The following is a 14,845-nucleotide window of genomic DNA, read 5'->3' as shown; positions in this document are numbered from 1 at the left end:
ACCCCCCACAGGTTCCCGGGAAGGAGAGCCGGAACTGCCGTGAGAGCTGTGATATCCACCCTGCCCCTCGGGGGGTTGGAGTCGCCCCATAAGGTCTGATGACGCCCCTCACGTCAGACCTGACACAGTCCACCAAGCCAGATGTGATGTGCACACAAACCCGTGCTTTCTCACGAAAAGACGTGCCTCTGTGTGCACACGTGACACCCATCACCTAGCAGAAGCCCCATTCCCACTCCCTCCTCCTGTGGAGATGTTTGTACAGATGGGCCGAGAAATGCCTGTGAGTTCTGATGTCCACATGTGGTCACTACTGTCCTTCTACTCACGCTGCTGCCCCCAACTGACTGCAGGCCACGGCCCTGGAGGGATAGTCACAATAACGGATGCTGGAACAGCACTTCTCACTGCTCCAAGTGTTTCCTATCCACTGCTCACTGTATCCGGAGAGGGAGGATGTGCAGCAGGTGGTGTGGGCCGCACCCTCACCCACCTCCTGGTCGGCAGCTGCAGAGGACAGCTCCTGAGTGGGGCGAGCTTGCCCCTCAAGCCCCTATGTGCTCCTGCTGTCTACACAGGGCTTTCTCCGGGCCCCAGGGGCTTGCTTAGGCCTGCTTGGGGCAGCTTGGATGTGTCAGGGATTTTGCCCCCGACAGGGGCATCCTCGACTGTGAACAATGGGAATCTGTGGATAAATGGCTCAACTTCCCCTCCCCTGGTGGGACAGGCAGGGCCCGTTTCAGTGGCTGCTCAGAGGACATGGCCCCATGGAGGCTGGTGCCCCGAGATGCCCTCTCCTCTGCACACCTCACCCCTCTCCTCTGTCCCAGCTTCCCTGCTCCTCCATCCGGGCCCGTGATCACCTCCCAAATGGACCACCCACATCCCAGTCCTTGCCGCCTTGTGACATTAACACAGGCAACGCTAGTCCCATGTCCTAGCTGGGAAAACCCCAGGCCAGAGGAGGTGAGGGATCTCCCTAATATGGTGGTTTTCACCTGGGGGATGGGACCCCCAGGGGGCATTTGGCAATTCCTGGAGACAGTTGTGGTTGTCACAACCAGGGGTGGGGGTGCTCCTGGCATCAAGTGGGTGGGGGCCAGGGATGCTGCTCAACAGCCCACAGTGCCCAGGACGGCCCCCCACAGAGAAGGACGGGGCCTCGAATGTCTGCAGGGCCGAGGGAGAGAGCTTCTCCTAAAGGCACAGAGCTATTTCACAGTTGTTCTGCTATGGAAGCCTAGGTATAAAGTTATCAGCCTCAGGACATCTGGATCCCATTCACATAGTTCAATTCGAATACAACATATTTTGTTGCAAACCTACCCCGTGCTGTGGTCTCCATGAGGCCGGGCGGTGCCCCAATAGCAGGGCAGGGCGGCCTGGGAGCCCTTGAGCAATGAAGGGGCAGAAGGGTCTCCAGCTGGAGCAGATTCCCCAGGACAGAGTGCTCCAGGAAGGGGCGTCTCCGGCTTTCTCCTTCTTAGTCGGCCCCGGGCTGCTACCGTGTGCTTGGGGTGTGTCTGTGCAGGTCGTGGTCAGATCCCCGAGGCCAGGACTGGGTGTGCATGTCAGTGCCCATGGTGCCTGAGCACAGCACACGGAGCTGCCCTGTGTGCTGGGCAGTTGCCCAGTCCTCCTGGTGCCGAGTGCCACTTGGGCCCCACTTGCTGTGGCCGTCCCTGAACCTCACCCTCCCTGGTCCTTCAGGGCTCAGTCTCACTGCCACCTCCCCAGCGAGCAGCCCGGCCTGAAGTGGCTGGGTCCCTCTGCTGGGCCTGCACCAGCCCCTGTGCCTCCCGCTCACCGGCTCTCACCACCCTCCACCGGCCCTCCTGGTTTAACCCGCTCCAGAAACGCGTGGACAGGAAGGCGGCCAGGGCAGGCTCCACGCTCCTCGCTCTGCACTGCAGGGCCCAGCCCCAACGGGCACTCAGGTGTCAGAACATGGTCTTGGCGGGAGGATCACCTGGGCATTGCGTGGCGTTCAACCCTGTGACAGGAGACACAGAACACCATGGGCCGCTGGCTCCAGGCGGGTCTGCAGAGGGTCACCACAGCTGCTCTGCTCAGTACACACCCTCAGGTGGGTGCACGTGCACACATCACACTCATACATGAACACATGTGTACATGCACCTGCATGCATGCTGCAGACCAAGGATGACACAACATATTTAACTGATAGCCAAAATGCCTTTACATGTAAACAAATTTTCCTTGATTTAAAGATTCCTATAAGGCCTTTTGTGCTTATCCTTAATACAGGAATGTTGAGACTACGAGTCTAATCCACATAAAGGAAGCAGGATGGATGAACGCAGACACAGGGCTGAGAGCCGCCCACAGGATGGTCTTTCAGATGAATCCTGTTCTTTCTAAAGAACTCGCACTGTGAAGTGTCAGACAGAAGAGCTTCCCTTCCATCCTAACTTTTGTCCTCCAGCTGGAGCATAAATACTGCTTCCACAGAAGATAAAAACGATTTGTTTTCCACTTGGGGCTCTGGCTTGACTCGATCTGGACTGCTACAGAGCTGAGAGGCCTGGGCACCGTGAACAAAACTGGAAGGTCGACACATCTTAGACAACAGAACGTTCCATTTTATTTTTCTCAGCAAGGTAAAACCATTTCCCAAGGAAATGACAGACTTCCCACATTACTGCACAGCCAGGGGGGCTACATCTGTCTCTGCTTGTGCCTCGGGTTGGTCTTGCAGTAGATGAACCACCGCCCACGCCTCTTCACCCGGTAACAGTCTTTGCAGCGCTTCTTAATGACGCCCTTGGTCTTGAACCCCAGAGCAGGGGGCAGGCACGGCGCGAGGCGACTGGACAGAAGCGAGGCCACCGCCGGGCTGGGCTTCGCCTCGACGGGAAGTGCAGCTCGAAGGGGTCCCAAAAGGAGTGTGGAGAGCGCGCGGGGACCCCCTGTGCAAGAACTCAGACGCAGGAGAGGGCGCGCGACAGAGACCACCATCTTCTTGATGAAGACGGTCGCCATGCTAAGGCTGAATCTACGCAGGAAAGGAAAAAAGTTGTTATAGTTTCTCCTGCACTGGTGCGCACTATTTCCAGCTTCCTTCTCCCCACCTCACTGTGGCTGAGGAACACAAGGCTGGAGGTCAGGGGCTCCCACCTACCAGCTGCGGCATCAAGCCCGGGGTCCCTGCCGCGGCGCTCAGCCCGTGTGTCAGGAGAACAGGTGCACGGGACAGGCGCTCCGCAATAAGCGCCCTCGTGCAGGCGGGCACGGGCCGTGCAGCCCCAGACCGGCTGCTGGGGCCCTAAGCGTAGCCACGTCCCTCCCTCCGAAATGACCAAAGCGGGCCGGGGTTAGCGGAGCTGCCCCTGCGAGGTCCGAGAAGGCAGCAGCTCAGGCCGGCCTCGGCCCGGCTCCCCGCGGAGGGGTCCACATCCTCGGCGCATGGTCCGCGCACGCCCGACGCACAAGACCCCGGCCCTCCGGGAGCTCCGACTCCTTTCGGGCTTCACGCAGAGGACACGAGCACCGGAGTGCCCGACGTCGACGGACGGCCCTCGGGGAGCCCCCTTGGACCGCGGGCGGCCGGAGGCGCCGAGCCAGCACCACCCGGGAGCACTAAGCCGCGGGGAATCCCGCCAACCCCGCCCCAAGGGTCGCGCGGCCCGCCCACCGCCCACGAGGTCGGGGCGGCCGCCAGATGGACTGACCTGCAGGCCGGGCCGGGAACCCGCCCCCGGGCCCACCAACCCTCGCCCGCGACCTCCGACCCGGCCCACCCGAGGAAACTAAGGCCAGGAGGCCTGAGCTGCGCCCTCCCGCAGCCCAGGCCCGGCCAGCGGCTTCAGGGTAGCCCCGAACCCGCGCGCCTTGCCTCCTCGCGGATCCCAACCCCTCGCGACCCAGGAGATCCCGACCTGGGAAGAAGGCGCCCCGGCCGGAGGGCAGCGCGCTTCGCCCCGCGCCTGCGCAGTAGGGCAGGGACGCAGACGTCGCCAGGAGCGTCCGCCAGGAAGGAAGATGGCGGCACTGTCACGTGACTGCCTTCCTGTACCCGACGCAGAGGCTCTCGCGTCCCATGCCCGGAACCCCCCCTCTCCCCGCCACCAGGCGTCTAAGGTTTAGGGGGGCGTTCTAGGGAGAATGCAAAAATAGGAACGAAAGTAAATACCTAGAACGAAAAAGAAGTCATAACCAATTATACATTTTTACAAACGTACTAATACCAGCGTCCAAACAAATTCTGGAAAAACCACATGCTTGCATTAATAGACATCCTGGGAGAAATGCGACGAGGCTCGGAAACAAGTGGAAGTAGGCAGTGGTCCTAACTGGTTGCAGTTAAATATCTTTTTTTCTCCCTCCAGCATTCTATTACGAAAATTTTCAAACAGAGAGAAAAGTTGGAAGACGTTTACAGCGAACACCCATATGCCCACCACCCAGATTCCACAATTAACTCGTTAAGCCCGCTTTTCCGGGACTGTGTCCGCGAACCCACCATCTGCTTTCCGTGCACACCAAGGTGAGCTGCAGACGGTGGCACCTGCGCGCCCGCCCCCACCGCAGCTGGGTCTTGCACCTGATCGGGGGAGCTCCAGGCCCACCTCTGAGCACCCCTCTGTGGGCACCTTTCCGCTTCAAGAGATTTTCAGTGAATCGCGCCTCTCATCACCTCGCCGTCTTCTCCTCCACCTCCCTGGATTCCAGGCAGTGGGTGGCCTCAGCTCCTGGGGATGCGCGACCCTACCCAGGTCTGAGTTCTGAGTCCTTCCCCCGCGCCCACCGCCCATCCAGGGACTGGCCCCGTGTGAGGTGACCCTCCCGACCGGTCTGTGCACAGGCAGTTTAGAGGACGCCACAAGGAGCAGAGAAGGAAGCGCCGGGACCCGCGAGCCGGGTCCTGCCCAGGTGCGCTGTAGGGCAGTGGGCCTTCGGGGCTGATCTGCATGTGCGATGAGATGACATCGAGTGCGCTGCACTGGTAGCTTCATTCGGCTCTGCTGCAGAAATCAGCAAACATGCTGTCCCTCCGCCACACAGAAATGCGCATCGCGCAACGTGAATGTACTTCCAGTTTCCTCTCCAAGCGAGGGCCCTTCCCCAATAAAAACACTCACTCGATATTAAGCCCCCATGACTATCGAATATACAGAATACATGTTCGCTTTCCATCCTTCCCCGCCCTGCCCCTGGTACGAATCACCGAGCAGCCGCTAAGCGCTAAGGTGAAGCGCAAACTTCCCGCCTTCTCCCAGCTGAGCCCTGGCCAGCCACCTCACCTCCCGGGCTGCGCTCGCCCGACCGCACCGCGCGTGCGCACTGCGGCAGCGCGAGCTAAATCGCGGCCACGGGGCCCCCGCGGAATACGTGCGCATGCCTGGGCGCTCAGCGCGCCGGGTCAAGGGTCAGCCCGCAAGATGGCGGCGACGGTCACCTTCCTCCGGCTGCTGGGCAGGGGCGGAGGTGCGGCGCTGAGCCTTCCCGGGGGCGCCAGGTGCTTCGGGGTGCGGACCTCGCCGACCGGGGAGAAGGTCACGCACACCGGCCAGGTAACCCCGCGGGCGGGGGACGCGCTCCATCTGGGCCCGGCTGCGTTCAGGCACCTGCCGCGTCCTCACGGTCCGGCCCGGAGGTCTGGGGTGCGCGCGCGGGTCCCCCAGACGGGAGGAGAGCGCGGCGTGTGACGCGTCCGGCCGGGGCTGGGACCCCGGCGTCGGGCTGACGTCGCGTGGTCTTGTCTTGCAGGCGTACGGTGCCGAGGACTACAGGCGGATCCGGTTTGTGGGGCGCCAGAAGGAGGTGAGCGGGGCGGCTCCACGGGACCCGGGTGGAGGGCGGGAGGTGAACGTGAACCCGGGAGGTTGAGTCACCCTTCCCAAGTCGTGGGCGCCCGGCGGCTCTCGAGTCCTGCGAGGCTGCTGAATGTAAAAGGCGCCCGTTTCTGTCCTGTTTCACCCCGAAATACGCACACAGCGTCTCGACAGGGCGGCTCTGGTCTATACGTAGATGGGCGCGGTCTTTCCCTTCACCTCTGCGCCTTGTACCCTGGAGACCCTCGGTTTGAAGTAAGTCGTGTGAACTGTTGAAAACTTCTCCTTCAGTCACCTTCCGGGGTGAGCTTCTCATGGTTCTCACCGCACCGCGTCCTTGGGGGAGCTTAGCTGGCAGGTGGAAATGCACGGGGTCGTTCTTCCCTGGGCGGGTCAGAGACCCGTCAGTTCGCACAGCGTCGTGTGGCCGCCCGAGGAGGACCGTGCACGCGGAGCCCCTCTGCCTGCGTGGGCTTGTGTTCTTCTGGCTCCTTTCCTGCCAGCCGGGTTCTCCTGCAGTGATGTGGGCACTCCGCCGGGGTCTCCTTGAGTCCCTCCTTCCCATCAGTCTGTCGACTCTTCCTGTTCCACCTCCGCTGTCCCTAAATGGTGTCCCCCCTCCCCTTTGACCTTGGTGAGGTGGTCCATTCCCAGTGTCTTGTTTTCTACTTCTGTTCCCCAGCTCCAGGGCATTTCTGGAGGAGCTCACGTGACCATGAATTGGCTCACTATAAAGTGATGATCTCTGAATTCGACCCCTTCGCTGCTGTGTGGTCTGACGACGGGGTGGCAACAGCTTGTGTTTTGCTTGTCGACTGATCATTTGGCTGCGTTAGTGCTGGATTGGGAAGTATCCTGTGGCCTGTTCCGGGTTCAGTGGGAAGGGGTGCCCTGATTGAGGGGTGCTGCCAAGACTCTTGACAGTGAAGGGGTCGTGTGCAGCAGGTTTGCCGTCCTTGGTGGCGTGAAAGTCCTGTGGATTCGCAGTCCGACAGGCTTGAGGCTGAATTGTGCATAGGACAATCCCTCTGAGATTCAGTTTTCCTGTTTGACAATGAAAACCATGGGAATGTTTTTTGTAGAATTGTAACTATCTGAGTGAGATAACATGTAAGCTGTGTAGTGCAGCCTGCACGTGGAAAATCCCCCTTCTGTCATCCTCACAAACCGTTTTTGTTTATTCCTGGGGCTGTCAGTGTGTTCCCAGGGCAGCATCTGTTCCTCAGGCTGCGTTCTTCAGTCCTGTAGCCCCATGCTTCACAGTCCGCTCATGACATTGGGAATGGGACGTTTCTTCTCTGTGCCAGCTGTCCTGTACATTCTCATGAAAATGAAAAAGGCAGGAACAGACAGATTCTGGGAGGACGAGCAGGCCCCATGATCATGGCGGTGGGAAGGGTTCTCCCAGCAGAGGTGCAGTGTCCACTCTCAGGTGTCCTGGGCATCCGAGGCTGGACGCCATGTTCCATGTTGAGGGTGTCGTGGGGCAGGGCAGGGCTGTGGAGGTGGAATCCAGTGCCTGGGTGGAGTGGTTTGGAGCAGATGGGTCCTGGGGCCCTGGGCTCCTTCCTGCAGCCTGGCCCCCAGCTCCTTATCTCAGGTCTGATGCCTTAGGAAGCACCTGGGTCTGTCATAAGCCCAGCTCTGCTGGAAATTCTCCATGTGGTTCCTGGTTTCTGATTGCCGTGGCAGGGGACAACAGGGGAGCAACTTCGAAACAACCACAAGACAAAATCAGGGTCAGTGAAGCCAACAAGCAAGCGAGGAGGCAGTGCTGATGGTGTTGCTCCTCTCTGACCACTGGGGACCTTTCCTATCAGAGATTGTGAGTTCCTGGGGGCACATCTTGATGTTATAAAGGTGTGCGGCACGTCTGTAATGATGAGGCTTCCTGCTCTGGCTTTCATTCTTTCAACAAAAATTTAGCGTTTAGTGGTATTTAAATTTCTTTTTGGTTTCCAGGATGTTGTTTTAGAAAACTTTTAGGTTTACTGAAAAATTGCGCAGAAAGTACAGAGTTCCCATCTACCGCCTTGCCCCCTCACGCAGTACCCCATTAGCATCCTGAATGAGTGTGCTGGGTTGGCTACAATTGATCATTTGAAGTTTGGGAAACACTGACACATTGTTACTGCCTCAGGTCCGCAGTTACATTAGTTGCATCACTCTGTGTGGTGCATTCTCTGGGTTTTGACAAGTGCCTGATGTCTGTCCACCGTTCCGTTGTCACACAGGGTAGCTTCGCTGCCCTAAAGATCCGCTGTGCTCCACCAGTTCATCCTTCCGTACCCCAAGCCCCTGACAGCCACGGACCTCACTGTCCCTGTGGTTGGCTTTGTTGTATTTTAAGAAATAAACTGAAGCTGAACTTACTCGGAAGAACAAGGATAGCAGGAAGCTGGGTGGTTGAGCCGGGCTCTGCAGGAACAAACAGGGAGTCTCTGTGTGTGGCTCTTGGCCAGTTTTGACCAGAGGTGCCTGGTGTGGTTTGCAGCCTGTCTCCAGAGGAATCCCTGGCCCCTGGGCCTGTGACAGGTTCTCCCAAGGGGATGCTCATGTGCAGAAGAAGGTGCCAGCTAGCCCCCACCCCTCAAGGAGGGGACAGAAGTCTGGCCCGCCATGGTCCTGGGCCACCTGAGGGAAGTAGAAGCCGGAACTGACCAGAGACGCTTCTACAAGTTGTAGAAATACTTTGAGTCCTTTGTGGTCATACAGGTAACGTTAGAAGCACGTTTCCTGTCCTCTAGTGGAAGGATGGTGTAGACAAGGGAGCATGGTGCGCAGTGGCACTTATGGCGGTAACAGAGACGACAGTAATAGTGTTGCCTGCGTGCCCTCAGAGCTGGGACGCACTGCCAGCACCAGCGTCATGTCTCTGGTTACAGGCGGGGCTCTGGTCGCCTGCCTGGCTGCATCCAGATTTGATGAGCCCCTGGTCGCCGTCTGCCTCAGTTACTGACCTTGTGGGGTTGCGGGCACTGAGTTGGTGTAGACAGGAGAGTGCTTACAGCACTGCCTGTCCCAGGGAAGCTGCCAGCAAGCGTTTATCGTAACTTGTGGCTCCCGGTGTCGCTGTTACTGGGACAGGCTTCATTGGTGGATTTGAAGATAAACACTTGGGCAGAAAGCCCAGGATGCCAGGAGGCTGAGGCCCGTTGAGCACAGCTCTGTGCTGCCCTCCACGTCCCTTGGGAATCTGACTGCCATGTCTCAGCGGTGGGGGCAGAGAAGGCTCACTCCCTGACCCAAGACCCTCGGCGCCCAGGACTGGGCATCTGTCACAGGTCGGCCGCCCTGGAGATCCTGCCTGCATCACACCTGGCTGGCAGCTGCGGTGGGTGGTGGCCCTGCGACCTCACAGCTGGCCCTCTGTTCTTTGGGACCAGCTTCTAGGCGCAAACCCCCACTGACCAGAGCGATTTCCCGTGGCGCTGACACCTGCCTTACCTGCTGCGTCTGTTGCGAGAACGTGAACTGTCCTCTGAGGGCGTCTGGCCGGCGTTGTGGATGGAAGAACAACTGACCCTCCTGAGTGTGAAATGCCCTCGGACCTGCGCGGGCTGGCCCAGCTCTTCCCCGAGGGCTTGGAGCCAGCGTTTGTGCAGCCAGCTTCTCCTGGGAGCTGGCAGAGCCCCCACGCTCGGGGAGTGAGGCTGCTTCTCCGCAGAGGTGTGGGGAATCCTGGTGGTTACTGCCCACGATCAGGAGCGAGCCAGACCTGCAGTGTCTTCCACCATGGTGAGCCGTCAGACCTGGCACATCAGTGTGTCGCTGACTTCGTGTTGGCTTTAAGGTGTACACGTGTACATGCACATGCACACACGTGCCCACGAGGGGTAGGGAAGCTGAAGAGCCCAGGGATGGGGCAGGAGCCCCTTCGTAGCTGCAGGGAGAAATCACCACCCCAGGAACAGGGTGGGGGGTCACCAGGACATAGAGCCTGAAAGAGGGCCCCATGTGCTGTGCTGGTGCTGAGCTCCGGGCAGGAGGCAGCGTGCTCACTGGCTTAGGGCCGAGAGGCCCGGCCGTCCCAGGAGCCATCCCCCGTGGAGAGCAAGGGTGGACTTGGACCCCCACCCTCTGCAGTCAGCCCCTCCCATGTTTGTGGATCTTTGATTAGTGACACGGGCACGAGAATGCAGTCAGCAGGATTCTGCACCGATTTTGTTTTCCAGAACCCTCCTCACGCTCTGTGACGGGCTCCTGGAGAGGCTGCCCGCGCTGTCTGGCTGTCTTGAGGAGCACGCTGGGCACCTTCTAGGGCCTTTTGGAGACTCGGGGCCTGCGGTTTACATGGGCCGGCCCTTCCGAAGTGATCCCATGGCTCCCTGCCTCTACACGCTCGCCTCCCCACGCGTCCCCGCTGAGTGTGTCATCTCTGTCGTGAGGGGGAGGCATTCGGACTGTGAAGTAAAGCCTGTGGATGAAGAGGAGCCCAGTCTGTGCTTCCTTTGGAAGGGTGTGGACTGTCGTGGACCTGTACCCCAGACCCAGAAGGACAACTTGAGACTGAGTTCGTGGCCCCGAGGTGCAGGCGCTGGTGGCCAGGAGATGAGCAGCGAGGGTGCGCTTCGATCCCTCCCTGGGGGCCACACGACTTCCTGCCTGTCCCCAGGTCTGAGCCCCTTCTCTCCTCCAACCCTGGCAGCTTTGGCCCTGGACTCCATCACCCACAGGGCTCTGAACACCCCCGTGCAGAGAGCCCACATGCTGTTTTTGAGCATTTTCCCCAAACTTAGTTCAAAAATTAATTTGGGTGAAAACTTCAGTTTTTATTGTGCTTTAAAAATTATATATATGTGTGTGTACACATGTATATTTGGCTAAATAGAATTAGCATTAGTGTTAAAAATATCTGATATCCTAAATACTTGAACTGGGGCTTTTAGTTTATTTTAAACTTGTAAATTTCCATTAACAGGGTCGGTGTTTTACAGAACATTACTACTATTTAACTGTGTTATTATTTCCTTTTTTACTAGTTTTAATGTTATTTCGTAGAATCATGCGTTTTATATTTAATGGATTTAATCTCAGTTTTTTGTAAGGGAGTAAACTTTCCGTCAGGAACTGTCACCTTCAGAAACAGGAGTTAAAAGAAAAATGAGAACAGCTTACTGACAAATGAATTTAAACCTAAATATCTTTACTCTGCAGTCAGTTGATCAAGAGGTGAATGAAAAGGTGTTTTCGCATTTCTGTGGTAGTGATGTATAAGGACTAACGCTTACAGCGGTTGGACAGTTCGGGGCCTGACGCCCTGTGTGCTTAAGAAGACACTGCGTTTATGGCTAATGGATGGCACGATGTTTTTCTGCATTTGCTCCTTCGTAAAGTCCAGCAGTGCGTGCTCCTCTTCTGTCCTCTCCTGGGGGAGGGCGCGTGATGGAGCCCGAGGTTTAACCTGGAATCGGGAGGCGGGGATGAGGCAGCTGTTGTGACCGGCGGGTGCCCTCCTGGCTCTCTGATCCTGTGGTGACCCAGGTCCCGGGAGCGAGGCGTTCATCATGGGAGCTGCAGCGTGAATGACAGGGGCGGTCCCGTGTCAGTCTCAGCTGCCCTTCCTGCAGGAGAGGGCCCGTCTCTGACTGCGTGACGGGGCCTGGGGGCTGGTTAGTGCTGCCTTGTGACATGTCTGTCACTTGGGCAGACGCCGTCTTATTTACGCAGGTGCTTCCTTTGTGTGGCTCTGGCTCATCCACAGCAGAGGGGAGGCCGGCTGTCACTGCGGCCGCTGTGAGCCTGGCCCCCCTGCCTGCAGGAGCTTGTGGGCCAGTGCGGCCGCCCCACACAGCTTCTGGAAGTAGAACTTTAGGAGAAAGCTTTGCAGAATCACCTGTAACTGGCAAAGCTTTTTAAAAATAATTAAACCTTTCCAAATGTTGTCCATGTTCCCTGGGGTCAGGGCATCAGATCCTGTGAGACGTTGACTGTACCTGTCTCAGTGGCAGCGGAGCCTTCTCTGTGAGAGTGTGACAGGCTTGGCCGTGCTGCGCTGTATGTTCTGGATAGTCAGCTGGGTTTAGAAAAACAGTTCACTGAGTCGATCCTGCTTGCTAACTTATTTTCAAGTTTTGTTAAAATTAAATGATCCCCCAATTTGTAAATGTTTTTCCGTCCCTGATCTTTGCTTCCTTGTCCTCCCTAAGGCAGCAGGCTCTCCGTGAAGGTGGGATGCTGGGCCCGCGGGGCCGGACGCCTGTTGGCCCTGGTCTGCCAGGACACACCTGGCACAGCAGTTCTGCCCCATAATGACAAACGTGCTAGGATCATTCAGGCGGCGGAATCGCCAGCGGATAGAGCTGGGAAAGTGTGCGTGTTTGCACACATGTTCGTGTATGTAGAGAGAAAGAGGGATGGGGCAGGGGAGAGGAGAGAGCAAATGATAAATGGGGCAGAATGGTAGCATTTGTTGAACCCAGGTAGGGGTAAAGGATAATTCTTTGCACTATTCTAATTCTTGCAGCATTTCTGTAAGTTTGAAATTGTATGAAAATGAAAAGCTGAATGTGTGTGTGTGTTTACATGTACTGAGTTAAGTGATTTGTGTGTTTTGAAGATGGACAATGAGAATATTGAAGGGAAAACGTACAGAATATGCCTGTGCTGGCAGTGTCTGATTGTGTGTGTCGGGGTGTCTGCATAAATTCAAATGTCGTGACATTACCAAGTTTTGTCCTTGTCTGTACGGGTTTTTCTTTTCTTGTTGCAGGTGAATGAAAACTTCGCCATTGATTTGATAGCAGAGCAGCCCGTGAGTGAAGTTGAGAGCCGCGTGATCTCGTGTGACGGCGGTGGGGGCGCTCTTGGCCACCCCAGAGTGTACATCAACCTGGTAATGTGGCCGTCCTTCCCAGCACCCGCACATTTCTGCCCAGTTCTGAACCTGCCCACGACATGGCCCTTCCCTGCTCACTGTGGCTGAACACTGTCCCCTCAACGTCGCCTGCAAGACCCTACGAGAGGGACTGAGTGAAGCGGTGTGTGCAGGGCACCTTGCCAACTGTGACGTGCCGTGCAGTGTGCTTAGTGTGACCGGCACTGACTGTCCACCTTCGTCTCAAATGTGGGCATCTGTCTTTCCCTGGAGCCATCCTTTTGGTGCCTCTGTAGTCCTTTTTGTCCGTTGATCAGTATACACGCAGAGCCTTAGAGAGGAAGGGAAGTACATGCGCGTTAGAGCCCATGAAGCTCAGGTGTGCACACCGTGTAGGAAGGGAGGGGGTCGGCAGGACCACTGTCACCCCTGCTGCTTGTGGCGTGAGCTCTGCTTGCACCCCACATGCCCGTCCCCGGGGTCTGCTCAGGGCTGACGTCGGCCCTCGTGGGTGGGAGAGCAGATGAGGGTCAGGTGAGGGCAGAAGTGGCCGCTGTGCTGACTCTTTGTGTCCGTGTGGCCATCCTTTGAGGTGAGGCTCCCAGCGAGGCAGGGTGGAACCAGAAGTGGCCGCTGTGCTGACTCTTTGTGTCCGTGTGGCCGTCCTTTGAGGTGAGGCTCCCAGCGAGGCAGGGGGGAACCAGAAGTGGCCGCTGTGCTGACTCTTTGTGTCCGTGTGGCCGTCCTTTGAGGTGAGGCTCCCAGCGAGGCAGGGGGGAACCAGAACTGGGCGCCCGGCCTTTGGCGCTGTCCTAGTTCTAGTTTGTAGGAACCTCAGACTTCTTGAGATGTTTCTAGTGGACAGTGTATTTCAAGTTTTCTGCACACTTTCGGTGTCCACTGTCTAAATGTGTTTAGATATGAAGTAGAACATGGAAATGTGACTCTCTCCTTATGAATTCTTTCAGGACAAAGAAACGAAAACTGGGACATGTGGTTACTGTGGACTCCAGTTCAGACAGCACCATCACTAGAGCGACTCCTTGGGCCCAGGAGGTGGCACGAGGGAGCATTTCCCTGGTAAACGGCACAGGTGGAGGCCCTGGTGCTGTGCGTGGCGAATAAAGGGCGTGTTACCAGGGGTCGGCTCACGGCTGTTCTTTTCCAGCGATCGTGGGGAAGCTGGACTGCTGCAGTGTGTCCTCCAGGGGCATGTGGCCGTGCTGCCGTGGCACCTCCTTCATCCATGTGACCACACTGGGCGACTGACAGACGGGGCGAAGGGAGGGGAGAGTGACTTTGCTTCTTTTGCAGACGAAACAGAGGTTCCGAGAGCCTGGGGGCTTCCGCGGGGCTGGCGCTGGACCCGGCCTCAGTTCTGACGGAAGCGAGTGCTTCCCCGTCACCTTGCTGTGATTGCACTCTCCTTCCCTCCTCAGCTTCTGGTGGAGTCACAGTGTCTCAGAACCAAGAGTTTATGGATCCATTTGAGGGTGTTAACAGTCACATCAGGCCAAATTAAGGACATCTAAAAGATTCTTGATTATAATGTATTTTAACAGAAAAATAAAAATAGGAGTTATGAGGGAGGAGAAGGGAGGCTTGGTGGAATGATCCATGAGTCCTGACGTGCGAGTAACGGGCCTTCCAGGAGGGGATGGGAAGGGAACAGATGTGAGGTGAGGCAGACAACATCCTGAGCTGAAGAAAATCCCACACTTCTCAAGGGCACTCCAAGTTCCCAGCAAAACCGGTGAGAAAAGGCACAACTAGATGTATTCCGATTATAACAAGTGAAGCTCCAAACTTTAGAGCCTCGAGGAAAGAAAGCTGTCTCAGCTTCCCGACAAAGATGAAGTCGCTATAAAGGAAACGTCGGGAGGCATCCAGCTTTCCGTCCTCAGCACTGGATGACGGTAAGATAGGGCTGGCGTCTAGAATAGTCTGGAATCCTGCACGACCAAAGTCAGCTCGCCCTCCCTGAGCAGAGGCAGCTGCCTTGTGGAGGACCCAGAGGCTGCTCCTGGGCCCCTTGGGAGGACCTTTACCTAGCGGGCCCCACCCAGTCCTGGGGGCCGGGAGGCTGTGAGTGGGGCGTGAGGTGTGTGTGACCAGCTCACAGTGCGTGCAGCCCGGGCAGACGGGTTCTCAGGGAGGCCCTCCAGGGAGGATGCACACGTCAAGCACTCAAGCACAGGCAGGTGAGGGACCTGGGCACTGGGTTTGAACCAGT

The 14,845-nt window shown here is 57.3% G+C and overlaps 2 protein-coding genes across 6 annotated transcripts; one reads left to right on the top strand and one right to left on the bottom strand.

Moving 5' to 3' along the window:
• Nucleotides 1–2,582: 2,582 nt before the first annotated feature.
• On the bottom strand, nucleotides 2,583–5,300 carry MRPL36 (mitochondrial ribosomal protein L36). 5 transcript variants are annotated; one of them, XM_070246128.1, is made up of 2 exons: nucleotides 5,265–5,300; nucleotides 2,583–3,016 (listed from the first exon to the last, which is right to left on the bottom strand). In XM_070246128.1, the coding sequence occupies exon 2, from the start codon at nucleotides 3,001–3,003 to the stop codon at nucleotides 2,680–2,682; it is 324 nt and encodes a 107-aa protein (XP_070102229.1). In that variant the 5' UTR covers nucleotides 3,004–3,016; nucleotides 5,265–5,300; the 3' UTR covers nucleotides 2,583–2,679. The 5 variants fall into 5 exon arrangements, with proteins under 5 accessions (XP_070102229.1, XP_005604415.1, XP_005604417.1 ...); XM_005604358.4 differs by lacking the exon at nucleotides 5,265–5,300 and adding an exon at nucleotides 3,900–4,027; XM_005604360.4 differs by lacking the exon at nucleotides 5,265–5,300 and adding an exon at nucleotides 3,857–3,935.
• A 31-nt stretch (nucleotides 5,301–5,331) lies between these two features.
• Nucleotides 5,332–13,753, top strand: NDUFS6 (NADH:ubiquinone oxidoreductase subunit S6). Its single transcript, XM_001501794.6, has 4 exons — nucleotides 5,332–5,534; nucleotides 5,731–5,784; nucleotides 12,508–12,630; nucleotides 13,581–13,753. The coding sequence occupies exons 1-4, from the start codon at nucleotides 5,403–5,405 to the stop codon at nucleotides 13,644–13,646; spliced, it is 375 nt and encodes a 124-aa protein (XP_001501844.1). The 5' UTR covers nucleotides 5,332–5,402; the 3' UTR covers nucleotides 13,647–13,753.
• Nucleotides 13,754–14,845: the final 1,092 nt, after the last annotated feature.

Source organism: Equus caballus, chromosome 21 (genome assembly GCF_041296265.1).
Source record: "Equus caballus isolate H_3958 breed thoroughbred chromosome 21, TB-T2T, whole genome shotgun sequence".
NCBI classification, from domain to species: Eukaryota; Metazoa; Chordata; class Mammalia; order Perissodactyla; family Equidae; genus Equus; species Equus caballus.
Note: the sequence above shows the minus strand (reverse complement) of the source record. Positions and strands in the feature narration are given on the sequence as shown.

Excerpts from the sequence above, each read along its gene's own strand:
- MRPL36 (XM_070246128.1), bottom strand. The coding sequence starts at position 3,003 with ATGGCGACCGTCTTCATCAAGAAGATGGTGGTCTCTGTCGCGCGCCCT.
- NDUFS6 (XM_001501794.6), top strand. The coding sequence starts at position 5,403 with ATGGCGGCGACGGTCACCTTCCTCCGGCTGCTGGGCAGGGGCGGAGGT. Across the intron at positions 5,785-12,507 it reads TTGTGGGGCGCCAGAAGGAG|GTGAATGAAAACTTCGCCAT; the intron begins GTGAGCGGGGCG and ends TTCTTGTTGCAG. Across the intron at positions 12,631-13,580 it reads CCAGAGTGTACATCAACCTG|GACAAAGAAACGAAAACTGG; the intron begins GTAATGTGGCCG and ends GAATTCTTTCAG.